The sequence below is a fragment of the Labeo rohita genome, chromosome 14 (assembly GCF_022985175.1).
Source record: "Labeo rohita strain BAU-BD-2019 chromosome 14, IGBB_LRoh.1.0, whole genome shotgun sequence".
NCBI lineage: Eukaryota > Metazoa > Chordata > Actinopteri > Cypriniformes > Cyprinidae > Labeo > Labeo rohita.
The window spans coordinates 16,969,472-16,988,672 of record NC_066882.1 but is presented as its reverse complement, the minus strand read 5'-3'; the positions used below and the strand labels follow the sequence as shown (position 1 = coordinate 16,988,672).

At 34.7% G+C, this 19,201-nt stretch overlaps 1 protein-coding gene across 6 annotated transcripts in view; it reads left to right on the top strand.

Moving 5' to 3' along the window:
* Positions 1-19,201, top strand: part of ldb2a (LIM domain binding 2a) — a 72,566-nt gene that overhangs the window by 32,645 nt on the left and 20,720 nt on the right. For all 6 annotated transcript variants that reach the window (XM_051128286.1, XM_051128285.1, XM_051128284.1 and 3 more), the window contains exons 3-4: positions 11,588-11,760; positions 17,328-17,450. In XM_051128286.1, the coding sequence (XP_050984243.1) occupies positions 11,588-11,760; positions 17,328-17,450 (296 nt within the window). The remainder of the gene's footprint in view (positions 1-11,587; positions 11,761-17,327; positions 17,451-19,201) is intronic.

Sequence of the window (19,201 nt, the reverse complement as noted above, 5' to 3'; positions counted from 1 at the left end):
GTCACATGGCATATGTAAAAAGTCATATGATCATTCTTCAATGTACTATAAACTCCAAGAAACACTTCATACGTAGCCGCTCTCAAGTATAAGGGGTTTTCCCTGATATTAATGCTTAGACTATGTACACTGCACACATCTGCAGCGTGTAACAGCTCCGACACGGTCACCGGAGCTGATGTTATGTTTATACCAGCAGCGTCGCACACGTTTCTGAAGCGGCTCTCCGCACTGCTTGTGTAAAGATACATGCATACGCCTCTTTCGACTAAATAAAGCCAAAATCCGCCCAAATCCCACCAAAATCAATTACCATGACTTATCGCGAGAGGAACAAATTACATTTTAGTCACATAACATCGGTTAATGGAAACGTTGTCATTTCGCAATACTTTTTTTTATCGACATGTATATAATATCGCCAAAGTTTTTTGCTAATCTAATGGAAACGCGCCTACTGATGTCGTTCCGTTCCAGCTTCTCTAATATGGATAAAGGCATCGCTATTGCTGTAACTGATTAAAAACAAGATATAATATTGAATCGTGGATGTCATAACAAAAGGTTCAATATTATATTGAGAATTTTGACATCCCTAATAACCAATTGCTTAAAGGGATATTAATTACTTACCCTCATGTTGTTGCAAAATCATAAGACCTTTGTTCGTCTTCGGAACACAAGTTAAGATATTTTTTATTAAATCTGAGAGCTATGCATAGACAGCAATGTAATTACAACCTTCAAGGCCCATAATGGTAGTAAGGACATTGTTAAAAAAGTTCATGTGACATCAGTGATTCAACCATAATTTTATGAAGCAACGAGAATACTTTTTGTGCGGAAAGAAAGATGGTTGACTTTATTCAACCATAGTTGCGTAGCTGTCTATGCAGGGTCAGAAAGCTCTCAGATTTCATCAAAAATATCTTAATTTGTGTTTTGAAGATGAACAAAGGTCTTGTTTGGAACGTCATGAGGGTGAGTGATTAATGACAGAATTTTCATTTTTGGGTGACCTGTCCCTTTAACTTTCATTTATAGGAATCCACAATGTTCATACTTTGTTAACTTGACTCCATGTCTTTATTCAATATGGCTGTTAACTTAGTTGCATTGTGGTGATGATTCCTGGCATTTACTGTAAGGTTGATGTGAAACTTTTAAAGGTTGTCTCAGTACTGAAATTTCAGTTGTTGTTACCAATACAATTGAAATCATTCTAATGTGCTGATTTGGTGCTCAAGATTTATTATTTTTTTTTATCAATATTGAAAACACATGTGCTGCTTAATATTTTTCAGGAAAGAAACTTGTATAATTTCTTCTCGAAAGGCAAGCTAAACATGATATGACCTTTTATTAAAAGTAGTCTACTTTTACCTTTTGAAACATGCCTTCACGTTTATAGACTTGCAAGAGCTGTGCCTAAATATTAAGTTAATACTTGGTTCTAGACACTGTATTTTAATATTGATTAATTTATTTTTGAGTATTTTTGACATTTTGCCAGAATGTTTTGCGTATTGCAAACAACGGAATTATTTCAAACAGAGGTTAACAGTTTCTTGAACTGGAAGCTGGAATGATAGCAAAAGCGCTACACAATCCTTTGACAAATCATCTCTCTGGTATATAATATTCCAGTTTCACCTCGCCAAGTTATCCTCTGAGAGGGGCAGACTGTGTATTCTCACATCTTTGTTTGAACCGATACCTAATCATTATCTATTCATAACTCACACTTACAATCTGAATGTTGTCCCATCAGAGAGGGTAAAACACAGAGTCATGGGAGCTACTTTTGCATTTTAGGTTTAGAATTTATGTGTGTGTGTGAAAGAGAGAAAGAAAGAGAGAGAGAATGTAAGTGTGGGTTGTGTTTTGGAATGGAGCGATTGTCCCCAGAGAGATAATTACTGACAAGGAAGGGCAGGGCGAGAGCTGTTCTTCTCTTTTTTTATCCTTTTTTATAAACCACATTCTTTTTGGAACCCTGACTGTGAGTGTCTCGCGCCAAATGAAAATCTCGCATGCTTCTTGCAGTCAGTCAATATTGAAGTCGAATAACTAAAACCGCACTTGTGGTGTTTGATAAGTTCACTGTTGCGTTGTGCTTTGACGCCCTTTCTTCATTTCTACTCGCTTACGCGTTTGTTGCTACGACCCCGTAAGTTCTTACGGCACGCTTTATAAATAACGAGGTATTTGTAATGGTGGAAATAAAGTTTAGCTCGCTCACAGCAGGCGGGAATGTGCACTTTTTGGCCCGCTGTTTGGAAAGTCACAGTGTGACCTAAAAAAAAAAGTTGGTGCAATATTCCCCTCCTATAATGCTGAAGCACAATTAATGATGCTGCTGTTGCTGTCTTTTCAGCATTTTCTCAGTTCTAAAAATATTCACCTGTTTTTTAATGGGATTTCACCTGGGGAAAGCCAGCCAGCCACTGGCGCTCTGCTCTAAAATCTAGTGAGTTGCCTCGCTGTTTACTTTTTGAGGCAGTGGACCTCCAAGGCAACAATCTAAATGAAATGAAATGCTTTATATTGGCAGTAGCTCTCTACATTTTATTAGTGCACAATACTTTAAAAAGCATAAATACACACTATATATTCAGTTGAAGTCAGAAGTTTACATACACCTTGCAGAATCTGCAAAATGTTAATTATTTTACCAAAATAAGAGGGATCATCAAAATGCATGTTACTGAATAAGATTCATTCGCATAAAAGATGTCTCATACAGAGAAAATAATGAATTTATACAAATGACCCTGTTAAAAAATGTACATACAATTGATTCTTAATACAGTGTTGTTAACTGAATGATCCACAGCTGTTTTTTTTTTTTTTTTTTTTTTTTGGTTGGTTGTTTGTTTAGTAATAGTTGTTCATGAGTCCCTTGCCTGTCCTGAACAGTTAAACTGCCCACTGTTCTTCAGAAAAATCCTTCAGGTCCCACAAATTATTTGGTTTTTCAGCATTTTTGTGTATTTGAACCCTTTCCAACAATGACTGTATGATTTTGAGATCCATCTTTTCACACTGAGGACAACTGAGGGACTCATATGCAACTATTACAGAAGGTTCAAATGCTCACTGATGCTTCAGAAGGAAAAACCATGCATCAACTTTTTGAGTTTGAAGATCAGGTAAATTTAACTTATTTTGTCTTCTGGGAAACATGTAAGTATCTTCTGTAGCTTCTGAAGGGCAGTACTAAATGAAGAAAATATTATATTTAGGCAGTAATAAAAAAAAAGTACACATCTTCATTCTGTTCAAAAGTTTTCACCCCCGGCTCTTAATGCATTGTGTTTCCTTCTGAGCATCAAAGAGCATTTGAAATTTCTGTAATAGTTGCATACGTGTCCCTCAGTTGCCCTCAGTGTGAAAAGATGGATCTCAAAATCATACAATCATTGCTGGAAAGGGTTCAAATACACAAAAATGCTGAAAAAACAAAGAATTTGTGGGACCTGAAGAATTTTTCAGAAGAACAGTGGGCAGCTTAACTGTTCAGGACAAACAAGGGGCTCATGAACAACTATCACTTAAAAAAAAAAAAGAAGAAAACACAGCTGTGGATTATTCAGGTAACAACACAGTATTAAATAATCAAGCGTATGTTAACTTCTGAACAGGGTCATTTTTAAAATTCAACTATTATTTTCTATTGTGGACTATATGTAAATGTCTTTTACATAAAATATCCTATTCAGGTCAGTACTAAATAAAAAATAACAATCATTTTGTATGGTCCCTCTTGTTTCGGTAAAATAATTACTATTTTGCAGATTCTGCAAGGTGTATGTAAACTTTTGACTTAAACTGTTTATATATATATATATATAATGTAATTAGTATTTTAATAAAATGGAATTGATCAAAAAGCACAGTAAATACTTTTTTAAAGACCTAAATGTCTACAAAAAATATTTTAAATAAATTCAGTTATTTTTGAAATTTGTATTCATCAAAGAATCCTGAAAAAAAACAATCTATTCTGGTTTCTACAAAAATATTACGCAGCACGACTATTTTCAACATTGATGATATTAAGAAATGTTTCTTGAGCAGCAAATCAGCATATTAGAATGATTTCTGAAGGATCATGTGACACTGAAGACTGGAGTAATGATGCTGAAAATTCATTTTGTGGTATATTTAAATAGAAAACAGTTATTTTAATTTGTTATGATTTATTTTACCATATTGTAATTCAATGCAGCATCAGTGAGCTCTATAAGAGAGTTCTTTTCAAAAACAATTTAAAAATCTAAAATTTCCAACCTCAAACATTTGAACAATATATGTATGAATATGAATATGTATGAATATAGTTTGAAGTAAATAATCATTGTTTTAGTAATTATAACAATTATTTTAATTATTATACATTTGCTATCTTGTATCTTTTTCCCCACTGAATTTGTCACATATACTTCTGTGATTTTCTTCACAGTGAAAAGTTCGTAACACATGCGTCATAGTAGAAAAAGTTTGAATAAAGTCTTTATTTTCGTTTTCTTTGCACACAAAAAATACGATACCTAAAAACCTAGCTCTCTAGGTTTTAGAACTGAGTGTGCGAGTGGCTCTGCACTTTTCCTTTTTATTTCAAAAATCTTTCCAGGTGTTTTATAACACAGCTCTGAGGTTTCCAGGTTTATCAAATTAAAAGTGTTGAAGTCTAGTTCAGGCTAAGTTTTCTGCAGAGAACTCGCTTCTCTTTTTCTCTTTTCTTGTCACAATACACACTTTTCCCAGCATGTTTTGCACTTCAGAGCACTTGGCTGTATAATCATACAAGAGCAGGCCAAACCTGTATGGTTTTTATTTCTTCTATGTAATATAAAAGGAGATGTTTTAAAGAATTATACCGGTTGCACTTTTCCATACAATCAGTGTCCAAGGACACAACGGATTTAAAGGGATAGTTCATCCAAAAATGAAAATTCTCTCATTAATTGTTCACCCTCATGTCATTCCAAAAAAACTGAAGATGAACGAAGGACTTACGGGTTTGGAACGACATGAGGGTGAGGAATTAATGACAGAATATTCATTTTTGGGGGAACTATCCCTTTCAGTAAATACAAGTTAATCACACAAAGCTATCATATAGTGCACTACTCATATGGACCACGTACTCATATGTAGCTTGAAAGTTTCATTGTAAGAAGATAAGTTAAGAGCAACTGGTACAAGTCTTCAGAATTTGTGTTTCACGGACAAAGACAAAAAGGCATATGGTTTTGGGATGAGAAAATAATCACACATTTTTTACTTGACCTTTGTTTTGCGTGCAAAATCAATTTCGTCTGTCTTTATTTACTCATGTTTTGCCTGTCTCGCTGCATAACCTTTCTGTCCACCCCTCTGTGTCTTTGACTGTCTCTCTCTCTTTCCCTCTGTCCCGCTTACACTCTCCTCTCCGTCTGCTGTGGCACTTGAAACTGAACTCCTCTCTTGTCTTTTTGGCTGCCAGTGTTGGCATCCGTCCTGGAGCCTACGCTCAGCGTGAATTAATGTGCCTAATTAACACGACGTTAATTATTTGTAAATTGCGTGTTTGGGTACACATTACTTGAGAGGCATATGTTGCACGACGTGTTAGCCGAAACAAGTGACTGCTTAATCCAATCTCTGGAGTGCTCGCTTCTGTAGATGGGCCAATCAGTCTGGAGTCCCCTCACAACACGCAAAAAGAGGCGCACATGCTCAGACAAAAAAGATTCACAAAAGCATGTGGATTATTGTCAGAATCCTGCTGAGGCTAACTTTTATTTTAAAGAGCGCTTGTTTGAAGTGCTCCCTCTATAGGTGACAAAGGGAAATCTACATCCCAGCAGGACTTTGTTCTCCATTTCTATCTCATCTGGCATAAATGACTATGAATACAACATGAAAAAATAATCAAGTGCCTGTAAATCAATGTATTGTGTCTAAATTACTTAACATTTAACATTTTCTCACTGTGTAATTTTAATATTTAAAAAAAAAAGTAAATGTGAATATTAAAATATTAAAGGGACAATTCACCCACAAATAAAACAATTCTGTCATTCTAAACCCGTAAGACCTTTGTTCATCCTCAGAACACATATTAATTTTTTGATGAAATCCGAGAGCTTTCTGACACTGCATAGACAGCAACACAACTACCATGTTCAAGGCCCAGAAAAAAAAAAAAATTCTCATTATGTATGTAATATTTAATCAATAGGGATGTAACAATATCAAAATCTCACGATACGATAATATCACGGTATGAAGTCCATGATACAATATTTATTGAAATATTTCAAAAAAAAAAAGTACAAATGAAAACTTTTGAATTTTGTACATTTTAAAGTTAAATTCTTCTATCTAGTGCACTTAGAAAAGTCAAAATTAAGAGCTCCTGTTAAAAAATGTTCCTAAGTCAGAAAGAAAGTCAGTGAATTGACTTGTACCTGAACTTTAAAGGGGACTCAACACTCTTTTTAGTTGTAATATACTGTCTCAGTCTAGATTACAGTCACACTGGTGTTTTAGAAGTATTAGAATATAATAATAATTAGAATATATTAGAATAGTATTAGAATATAATAATAATAATAATAACAATTTATATTATTGTTATACATATGACAGTAATAGCAATATATTGTAAAACAATTGTAATGTAAAATAAATGAAAATAAATATTTCAAAGGTATGTTATTTTTGCGTTACACTATAATAATATAGTGATATAATAAATATATTGAATTTGGACTGCAGTAATATTACCCATTTAAACCACTAGCTGTCAGCAATTCATGCTGCACTTAAGCTTTTAATTTGACGGAATTAAATTTGGAAGCTTTTATTTTGAAGGAAAACTCCAGCTTCAGTTAAACAGGTTTGCAAAAACGTGTCTCACTACAAATCTAGTGAAATGCTGTAATCATCTGCCATGAAAATATACATAACTGCTGGCCGTTGTGTTCCCAAACGTGCGCTAAACTCTCAGCACATGCAGTAAATGAGTTCACTCCATTCACTGTAAACTGAGCTGTTCTGAGGTGTGGAAAACACCGGATCACGAGTTGATCACCTGAGCCATCCTGTACAGATACTGTACCAAAGCATAATGGCTCAAACACAACTTTAAAGACCTTTTTTTTCCCCAGATAACCTGTATCGTCTCATATCGTCATGTGACCATGATAATATTGAAACAGTTTTGCTATCGCGATACCGTGATATTGATATATCATTACATCCCTATACATTAATATTTACATGTTTTGTGAGTGTGTGTTTGTTTTTAGGACTTGCAATCAGCATTGTCATGATGCCATTTTATTGCTATTAAAGGAGAAGTTCACTTCCAGAACAAAATGTACAGATAATTTACTCACCCCCTTGTCATTCAGGATGTTCATGTCTTTCTTTCTTCAGTCAATAAGAAATTATTTTTCTTGAGGAAAACATTTCAGGAATGTTCTCCATGTAGTGGACTTCAATGGTGCCCGCGAGTTTGAACTTCCAAAATGCAGTTTAAATGCAACTTCAAATGGGTCTAAACGATCCCAGTCGAGGAAGAAGGGTCTAATCTATCAAAACAACAGGTCATTTTTAAAACAATTTGACAGTTTATATACTTCTTAACCTCAAACGCTCATCTTGTCAAGTTTTTGTGAACTGTGTTTTTTTCCGAGTCAATACAGTTGGGTATGTTGTTTTCTTACCCAACTTCAAAATCATCCTACAGCGCTGCAGTACCGACCCAGTGTTTACAAATTGAGCATGCAAAGAAGATCAAACACCCTTTACAAAAAAAGTTAAAACTGCGATGTAGGATGATTTTGAAGTTGAAGAAGAAAATGAGATGGGAGTTTTTCGACATGCTCTAATTGTCTTGACCCGGGTTACACAAGTTAAAAAGAGGATTTGAGGTTAAAAAGTATATAAATTGTCAATTTGTTTTGAAAATGACCGACCCGTCTTCCTCGGCTGGGATCCTTTAGAGCCATTTAAAGCTGCATTTAAACAGCATTTTGGAAGTTCAAACTTGGGGGCACCATAGAAGTCCACTATACTGAGATAATTCCTATAATTTTTTCCTCAAGAAACAAAATTTTTTTACGACTGAAGAAAGAAAGACATGAACATCTTGGATGACAAAGGGGTGAGTAAATTATCTGTAAATTTTCATTCTGGAAGTGAACTTCTCTTTTAATTAGTCACATGGTATTTGCAGCTTAGGTGATTGGCTCAAAAACCCAGTTCTGTGCCTAGAACTGAGAACCCATATTTGTGATCGACAGCTATTTAGAGGATGTGAATACTGACAGCTATCTTTAGGTATTATAGAGCTCCTTGTGTGTTCAAGCTGCCCTGGTACCACACACACACAAACACACTCTGGTCTCTTATTTTTAGTGTGTGCGAGTGTGTCTGTGATTTTATGCCCCATGGTTAGGCATAGGGGCCGCTATGCCACAGTGCTCTAGAACTTTAGTGGGCAGTCAGGTGTGCCCTCAGTAACAACATCTCCCTTCAGCATGACACCCCTCGCTGTCACCCTGCCTGTCAGCCTTTCATTTTGTATCTCTCTCACTTTCTTCCTCTCTGTCCTTCCCTGTAGCACTTTATTTGCCTGCATTCTGTGGCATTCTTTCATTCATGGCTATTTCATATTTATTTTCACTGTCCCTTCGAAGCTCTCTACCGTTCTCTCTCGCACTCGCTCATTAACAGTCAGCGCTCGTCGTCGGCTCACACTGTGTTTTAACCACTAGGGAGACCTTCATTTATACGCTCAAGCTAGGGCTCTCCCTCCCACCCTCGGCTCTCTCCTCTTCTCCCGTTTTTCTCACTCTCTCCCCCTGCCAAGTATTTATGTGTTGATTTAGTCATGCCAGACTTTAGCCAATTTAAGAAACAGGCCGCGTTTGCAGCTGTTTCATTTTCTCCTTCTGCCCGTGCCGTTTTAACCGGTGGCGGCAGTGGCGTCTGTCTTAAGGGAAGCTGGGTAAATGAAGTTCTCTCTCTCTTTCCCTCCACCACCCCCGTTCCGCTCCCTCAGGGCTGGTGGCACAAACATAATTTCTCTCAAAGGGGAGTTTGACTGTAAGATGGATTATTTCTGCCTGAAATCAGACGCTAAGCTGGATAAGGCTGCTCGTCCGTTCAGTTTCAATATTAAAAATGATAAGTTAACACTGCAAAGCCACTCGCAAAAAGTACAAGTTGTTTTTGCGAGTGTGTCTGCTACTTTCTTGGCCGAAGATGACCAGCTAAATGTGCATTCAAATGCTTTCTAAAGCTTTTCAATGGGTGGCTCAGATATACGTTTGTTTTTACATTTTTAATATATATTTAATATATATACACTAGGGCTGTCATCGACTAAAGATTTTTCTGGTCGAATAGTAGTCATTAGTTTATTAATAAACAATATAAATCATAATAATGAACCTTGAATTGCCTACATAGCCTAATAAACGCTCAAGTGCATGCAAAAAAAAAAAACTTTGCCACAGTGCAGATATAATAATTATGAATGTGTCAGGGAAAAACAGCAAGGAGACTGCATTAACAATTTAAATAATCTATTGATAAACTAGTGTTTCTTTGTTTTCGGCTTCAGTCTCCGCAGTAGTGATGTGTCTGTATGGATGTTTCATACGGATTACATAATCTGAGAATATTTGTTTTCTATTTCAATTGGTTCATTTTAAAATAGACATTTCACTCTCTATAGATATATTTTTCATGTCCATAAGGCAAGTATACATGGAGTTTTGAAGTTTCACGCTCAAGTCCACAGAGACCGAGGAGGCAGAAAGTTTGCTCTCCTTGCGTCCTGTTTGCTTTCATTATTTTACAAAAGCACAACATTTCATTGTTATTGTGAGTGTACACAAATAAACTTAGAGTCTTTACAGATTTGAAAGATGCATTACTCTTATTTTGTGACCAGAAATGACGGAGTATTTTAAGTGCTAGTGACTGTACCAGCACCTCCATCTGTTACGCAGTGAGCGCGCTACTGTTCAGCTTCCACACTTCACACAGACACTTGAATAGCGCACATTTTACTAGGTTAACATTAGATTGAGTGGCATTGTAAAGTCGCTTCTACATACATATTTTAGATAATAAGCCATATTTGAGGTCGATGAATGATAGGTAACCAATTGTATGTCCTGCCCGATGTACTATATTACCACATAGACTTGGGGGGGGGGTCAGCTTGTTTTTTTTTTTTAGAATAATTAATGGTTTTAAATCAGAAATGATGGCTGATGCATTAAATTGATCAAAAGTAAGACGCTTACATTGTATCACAGTTTTCACAAAAAATATTAAGCAGCACAACTGTTTTTAAAATTGATAATAATAAAAGCAGCAGCAAATCAGCATATTAGAATGATTTCTGATTATGCAGTTTCTAAAAAAATTCAGCTTTGAATCAGGAATAAATTACGTTAAAATCTATGTAATGATATTTCACAATATTACTGTTTTTCTGTATTTTTGATCAAGTAATTGCAGCCTAAGAGACTTCAAAATGTTCAAAATCATTAAAAAACGAACTTTTGAATAATCAAAATGTTTTTCTTTCTTAGAAACACTTTACAGTAAGTTGTCATTTAACATTAGCTAATGTATTAACTAACATGAACAAACAATGAACAATACATTTATTACATTATTTATGAATCTTTGTTAATGTTAGTTAATAAAAAATACAGTCGTTTAGTGTTTGATCATGTTAGTTCCCAGTGCATCAATGAATGTGATTTTAATAATGCATTAGTAAATGCTGAAATTAACTAAATGCTGTAGAAATACTGTTAATTAATAATGTTAACTAATGAACCTTATTGTAAAGTGTTACCCCTTTTTCTTACCCACTTATTTTTCTGTATTTTTTTCTAAAATCAGTCTTAATATAGAGAGATCTATGTTAATGCTATATGCTTGTTTTAAAAACTTGTTTTTTTTTTTGTTTGTTTGTTTTTTTTGAAACCTTGAGAAAAATGCTGATTTTGAAAATTAATTGTTGCAGAGTATAGATTTGATAGTTTTCTGTAGTGAAGCAAAAACACAAGCTAAGAAAAAAAACTGAACAATACAGATATACTTGAGGCCACTCATTCAGACGGGGTCTCTGTCTTTGTTCATTGTTAAACAGCAACAGAAAAAATAACATAATTATCTCCAGCTGCAAGGAAGAATAAGTATTCCAACTCAACTTTTTATGAGACCTCAGGCAGGTTACTGTAAACACAGTTTGCAAAAACAAATTATCATACTTTAAATCAGTTAGGCTAATCTATAACAATTATTATCAAAAATTCCCAGTCTTACTGTGTCAGTGCTGATGCGTGGTCACACCATTTGAGGGAGTGTAGGAACCGTTTTTGTTTGTTTTTAATTCATACATGACTGTATCTCAGAAGTTGCTATAGAAATTGCTTTGATGTAGCAATTAACATACTTGTTACTAATGTAGCGTAACAAACAGTGAGAAATTAGAAGAGTCATTTTAGGAATACAAACAAAATGCAATGCAATGAAAATGACATCTTGTTTCTCTCCTCAGCAATCGGACGGACCCTCATCCCTCGTTACTTCAGCACGGTATTTGAGGGTGGCGTGTCAGACCTCTACTACATCCTGAAACACTCCAAAGAGTCCTTTCACAACTCCTGCATCACTGTAGACTGCGATCAGTGCACCATGGTCACACAACACGGCAAGCCTATGTTTACCAAGGTAAAAACGGAGAGTGTATGTGTGTGACACCATGTCTTAGGCAGGCACGCTGTTTTGAAATGAATGAATAGATGATGAGGTGCAGATACACTTAGTTTCTCTGTTTGTCAACAAAACATGCGTTCTTTGTTCTCCTTGTGCATTTTTGCTCATTATCGTAACCTCAGAGTGGAAGGAGGAATGACACAGTTATCTGTTTCCTTCAGTTCTTACATTCCCCATGATAAACCCCGTAAACTGTCTAATAGAACAAACAAACATGGCAGGCGTGATAATTTACTACTTTAATCACAGCCATTATTCTATGTGTTTACTGATGGAGGTCGTTAGGAATCCTCGTGAAATATTTCAGGCAGCTTTGGACTCTGCTGAGAAAGCTCTTTATGAATCTATTACTCAGTACTCACTCCGTGTGTTGTCATATACTTTAGTTTTTGATTAGTTTCTTTGTCATAGTAAAAAAAATAATAACACTAGAAGCAAGTTCAGAATTACAGTCTAAACAAGGACACAAAAGGAAGCATAACAAAACATTTGAAAAGTGGAGACAAAATTACAAGCCATGGTCATTTTTAATGTGTCAACGAAATGTTTTACTGATATGCAGTTTGCAATTGATCTAAACCAGTTCAAAAGGGTTTAGTGTATCACTTGTATCATAACAGTCACTTCTATTTGACATTATAACTGTTGTATTTCTATTATTGTGAGGGTTTATGCCTCAAGAGAAGCTGTTTGGAGCTTCTGAAAAATAAGATAGAGCTACTTGATGCTTCACCACTTTGCAGGCTGAATTCTTGCTGTCGTAAATGTGACCTTGGACCACAAAACTAGTCTTAAGTAGCACAGGTATATTCATAGAAATAGTCAAAAATACATTATATGGGTCAAAATGATCAATTTTTCTTTTATGCCAAAAATCATTAGGATACTAAGTAAAGATCATGTTCCAAAACTTCATTTTTGATTAGTAATATGCATTGCTAAGAACTTCATTTGGACCACTTTAAAGGCGATTTTCTCAATATTTAGATTTTTTCGCACCCTCAGATTCTAGATTTTTAAATAGTTGTATCTCAGAAAAAGTTCAAATGATGTATAAATCTAAAAAAATTGACCGTTATGTTTTTGTTGTCCAGGGTAACAAATAGGAATAATAAAAAATACAATGGCATATAAACAGGACAGTCATGTTGTAGAATTATGCGAAAGGGTCAAAGGTCATCTGCCCATGGTGCTTTGGATGTAATGTCACACTCTCAGTGGTTACAAATAGCTTTTAAAGATCTGTCGGCTGTAGTGGACATCATGCATCAGAGGGTTAAACCACTTATCAACAGATTTTATGTTTTCACCTTGTCCATCAAGCACTTTGGATTATTTTCACATACTGATATGGACTAATCCACTCTAATCCATACAAGAGCCCAAGTACTTATCATTACAGAGGAATGGAGACCCACTAGTCTTTGAGCAACTGATTACAAAATCACAGCTGTACTTTATTAATCAAGTGGTGGTTTCAGAAAAACGGTCAAAAACATAATAGCAGATATTTTGTAGTCATCTGCATATTTGTACATTGGAGAAAATTTCATTCATATATGTAGTTCTTTTCATCTACAGGCACTCTTATGTCCCAGGAGTTAAAATGATTGATTGATTTTTTGATTGATTAGTGCCAAAACCTATTGTAATTGTTAGAATGGCCAATAATCAGCAATGTCCACATAAAACTTGGAGGGATGGTATTACTCACACCGTCTGCAAAGTCAGGCGTGACAGGGGCCCTATAGCCATCAAAAGTACGAAACCGCTCATAACTCCTTAACCATTTGTCACAGGCTCAAGTGTCATGTTGCTGGAATCCTTGTCTCTTGCCAGACAAAACGCACGTCCATGACCCTTGTGAAATTTTTGAATATTTTGCATTTTTTGAAAAACCTACTTTCGCGAACTAGTCCTAGAACTGTCCCAAAACTGGTTAGATTCTCTGGAGAGTGAATATTAAAAATTATCAAAAAAAGATGAACTTTCTACTCTCTGTCACAAGGAGACGCCAAAATGTTTGAAAGGGGCAGGGCCGCCTTTACTAAAACGGCTATAACTTTTGAACGGAATAAGATATCTTCGCCAAACTCACAACACATATGTAAGAGCTGAATCTGAGGTCACATGAAAAAAGTCTTGGTGGCTCTATAAGAGGCAAAAAAAAACATAAAAATGGCTATAACGTTTGTCACAAATGGCTATAAGGTCTTTTGCATATCTAAAACAACATGGCCACCATTGATCAGAACGTAACTCGGTGGGCCTGTTTGACTGGGAGGGCGTTAATCGCATTTTTCAATTACATAAATGATTGTATATTGCACGGTTTTTCACACATACACGTGATATTGGTATCATATGATAGACATCCTCATTCCGAACAACTTTGCCTTGAGAATCACTACAGTCAATTAAACTGTTTGTTAAATGATTGAGAAAATGTAAAAAAAAAAAAAAAAAACTACTTTTTTTAGTCCTATAGGTTTTTCGCTCAGTCTGAAAAAACACTGCAGTACAATTCTCTGGACTCTCTAGGTCAAAAGCCTATAAAGCCTAAACGAAAGCTCAAAATTCACAAAACCTGGTTAGCACACACGACAGGTGATTCTAAACAAGCATTCAAAGTTTTAGGGAGATCGGACAACAGCTGGCGCTACAACAGTCTTAAACGTCAAAAAAACCCATCATATTTCTGTTGTAAATGACCTGGTTTTGCAAAAAATGCTTTTTTTTATTTAGGTTGTTACAGGCTTGAGCAATAATATGTAATGTCTTTTTTCATATGTGCTTTAAGTTTTTGTTTACATAATATATGTGTGTGCTGTGTATATGTTTTTTTACAAATATATAAATACACACACATGCATGTATACATTTAAGAAAAATATGTTGTTTATATATTAAAAATATTTATATCTATTTTTATATTTATATATATAATATCAGTTATATGAATATAAACATATACAAGTAAATACATGTTAATATATTCAAAATATATTCTGTATGTGTGTGTATTTATAATAAATATACACAGTACACACACATATATGTGACCCTGGACCACAAAACCAGTCTTATGTTGCACAGGTATATTTGTAGCAGTAGCCAAAAATACATTGTATGGGTCACATTTATCAGTTTTTCTTTTATGCCGAAAATCATTAGGATATTAAGTAAAGATCATGTTCCATGAAGTTATTTTGTAAATTTCCTACCGTAAATATACTAAATTTTTGATTAGTAATATGCATTGCTATGAACTTCATTTGGACAATTTTAAAGGCGATTTTCTCAATTTTTTTATTTATTTATTTTTTTTTGCATCATCAGATTCCAGATTTTCAAATAGTTGGATTTTGCCCAAATATCCTAACAAACCATACATCAGTGGAAATCTTATTTATTCAACTTTCAGATGATGTATAAATGTCAATTTCTAGAAATTTACACTTATGACTGGTTTTGTGGTCCAGGGTCACATATTATATAATTATTATAACATATACTATATATATATTGACAGCACTAGCTGCTTCCAGCTATATTTTATTTTATGATGCATTATTCCTTTATTTTGGCACTTTTCAAATGCCAATTATCTATAAATTTAGTTTTACTCCTATTCCAGAGCTAGACCAACAATCATAATCTATAAAAAAAAATCCATTATAAAATTATGTTTAAAGCTATAAGAGCCTAAATTTAAAAAAATATATAAACATTAGCCTTTTCATTATTTATTATGTGAAAACAATGAAGATCAGATTTTACACAAATTTCAATTGTCAATGATTTTTCACCCAATAAAGTTTAACCCTTTAACTGTCACTCCCATTTTTGAACACAGACATAAAAATGCACTATCCAGACTTAAATTTGTATAATGCATGAATGAAAAAATTTTGTAATATGATTTTGATGTACATTTTCCATGGTAATGCAATGTCTGATTTTAAAATGCCTTTCAAAGGATGAATTTTGAGATTTTAAGTTTTGAACTGATATATAATTTCTTATGATTTCCCTACATGATAGGGAAAAAGGCAACAAAGAAAGTCTTTTGTGACAAAGGTCAGAACTCATGTTATGATGCAGATTTTTTTTTGCACTCTTGACATATATTAATCTATTACTTTTCCTACATAATTTGTAACACAAAAATATGGTAAAACGAATTTTCCAACGATGTATAGTTTGTCATGATTAGATTAGGATTTATTTGTAATATGGTGAAGTAAACTCCCACAGAGTGGACGGTGACAGTTAAATGGTTAAAAGTTAGTGTGCTTTTAAACGAACTTGTTAACATTTTTTTCCTAGGGCGTGACATTTGCAATCAAGGTTTACATCTGTGAAAATAACATTTTATAGTTTGCATTTAGAACACATAAAATGCTAGCATTTTTTAAATTAAGCATATCAAGACTAAGGAGATTGCAAAATGCCATTTCCTTCACAAAATAAATTATGATTTCAGATGTGGTGGAAATTACATGATCATCATGGCGGATGAAAAAACAAAACAACAAAATAGTATATCCACAACTGGACATTGTTTTTCGTAAAAGTCCACCGAGCATATGAAGAATCACCCGTTTCAGTATTTAAATGGTTGGCTAGAGCAGTTAAATTTAAAACACATCCTGAAGCAGAGCTATGGAGCAGTACAGTGTAGAGGGAGAGGGAAAGACAGATGCTTTCATTTTCACTTTGCTTTTTCCTCAGCATGTTACGATATTGAGAGATAGCGAAGGAAGGATGGAAAGACAGACAAAAAGAAGAAGAGATAGAGAACGAATGAGACAAAAACAGATTCCGAGAGCAGGAGAAGCGTACGGAAGATGAAAAAAGTGGGGAGCGTGAGCGAGAGAATGTGAAAGAGTGTGGTCATGTGATGGCGCTGTGCTCTCCCGCCAGCCTCTTTTCTTGTTGATCCTCCAGAGACCATCTGTGCTGAGGGCATTGATTAGAGTGGCTCTGGCGGGATTACATCTTTGCCGTTGCCATGCCAACTAATCAGCTGACGCTCCCACCCCCCCAGTCCCCCTTCCTCTCCTCTGCCTCCTTCCCTTCCTCCTCCTCCTCCTCATCCTCCGGTTGCCCCAGCAACAGAACATTGGGGCTACGAGTAGCACAGCTCTAAATTCAGCAAAATGTTTTTCTCATCCTATTTTTTTCTGTAATTGCTAATGGTTTATGACCTCTCCATGTATTCAGCATTTTGTTGTTTTGTGTTTGTGTAAGCTCGTCTCAAGAATTTCCGTGTGGTTGGCCTTCGGTTCAGGTATACAACATAAACACCTTTTATTAGGAAATGGCTTCGAAACTCTATCATCTGGTTTGAAAAGCCCAACTGCTCTGACATCATATCTGAACAATATCACCTACGTTAAGGTGATGCATTCTGGTGTCGCTCTCTGAGTTTGCAGTTTTTCACTAAACTTATTTCTTCATGATGAGAAAGAGACATAGTCTATACTACATCATAGATTTCTGAACGTTTGCATTCTCAGGTGTGTACGGAGGGCCGGTTGATTCTGGAGTTTGCCTTCGATGATCTGATGAGAATCAAGACGTGGCACTTCAACATCAGACAGTATCGCGAACTTATCCCACGGAGCATTCTCGCCATGCATGTGAGTTTGATATCATCGCTCCGTTCTACGGCTCTGCTATCACATGGTTTGGGTGCAGTCGTGTGTGCAGAATAGCAGCTCCTAGGCTATTGATTTTATATTATATTTTAAATGTTTGGTTTATAACTCAGATGTTGCACTACCATTCAAAAGTTTGGGTCTCTATGGTTTTTTTAACGTTTCTGAAGTCTTTTATGCTCACCAAGGCTGAGTCAGTGAACTACAGAGAAAGACAGGATACAGCCTCTCTCCCTTTTTTGTCAAACTGCTACTAAGAGCATAGTAAATATAATATATGAAATTAATAATGATATTAATATTGTCATAAGATGAGCTTGTGTTTGAAGGTGAGAAAGCCTTAAAATGTTGTTTTAATGTTTTTTAAAGAAATCTGTTATGCTTACCAGGGCTGTGTTTATTTTCTAAAATATAACAGTTAATAAAATAGCTGTTTTCTGCTTAAAATATTTTAAAATGTTATTTATTTTTGTGATTCAAATCTGAATTTTCATCAGCCATTAATCCAGTTTTCAGTGTCACATGATCCTTCAGAAATCATTCTAATATGCTGATTTGGTGATCAATTAACCTTTCTGGTAACACTTTACAATAAGGTTGTATTAGTTAACGTTAGTTAATGCATTAGTTAACATGAACTAAAAATGAACAACATATTTGTTCAAATCTTTGTTAACGTTAAAGGAGAAGTCCACTTCCAGAACAACAATTTACAAATAATTTAGTCACCCCCTTGTCATCCACGATGTTCATGTCTTTTTTTCTTCAGTCGTAAAGAAATTATTTTTCTTGAGAAAAACATTTCAGCATTTTTCTCCATATAATGGACTGCTATGGTGCCCCGATTTTGAACTTCCAAATGCAGTTTAAATGCGGCTTCAAACGACCCCAAATCCGGTTGTAAACGATCAAAATGATACAGTCATTTGAATTTGAATTTAATTTTTTTTTTTTTTTTTTGAAAATGAAAACTTGGACCTTCAACCCATTGGCCACCACTGAAGTCTATATATAACACCATATATAGAAAAATTCTGGAAAATCCTGCATCACTTCACATAAACAGCTTAAGTAGTTAACGTTTGTTACGTATAATTAACTAACAATGAACTATGCCTGTAAGTAGCTTTATTTAATGTTTTGTAATGTTCATTTATACTACATATATACACATACTGTACGTTTATGTAGCAGCTAACACACATAAAGGATGAATAATACTAATTCACCATTTGAGCACTGATTTGAGCTATTGGTAAACTTAATTCTAAAGTGGAAACCATCTGAACATAAGCTGATATGTTTATCATGTTTGTAGGCTGTTTATTAACATGACTTGCCACTAACAAAGTATTTATAAAAAATTTATAAACCTTATGTAAAGTGTACACTGTAAAAAAATTCTGTAGTATTTACAAAAGAATTTTGGCAGCTGTGGTTGCCAGAATGATTTTGTAAAAAAAAAAAAAAAAAAAAAAAAAACCCTGTAAACACATTTACGACCAAAAACTGTACATTTTACAGAACAAAACTGTAATTTACAAACAAGAACATTTGAATGTAAAGCAGTAAATTCAACAACGCACACTGCTATTAAAATCTGTTTTGTACCTTTAACATACTGACATCCACCATAATAATGCAGGCTGTTAAAGAGAAAGCCACATGAAGAATCAAAGCTCATCACAAGTAGCTTGGCCACAAGCAGAAATATATACTAGTGTATAAAAGGT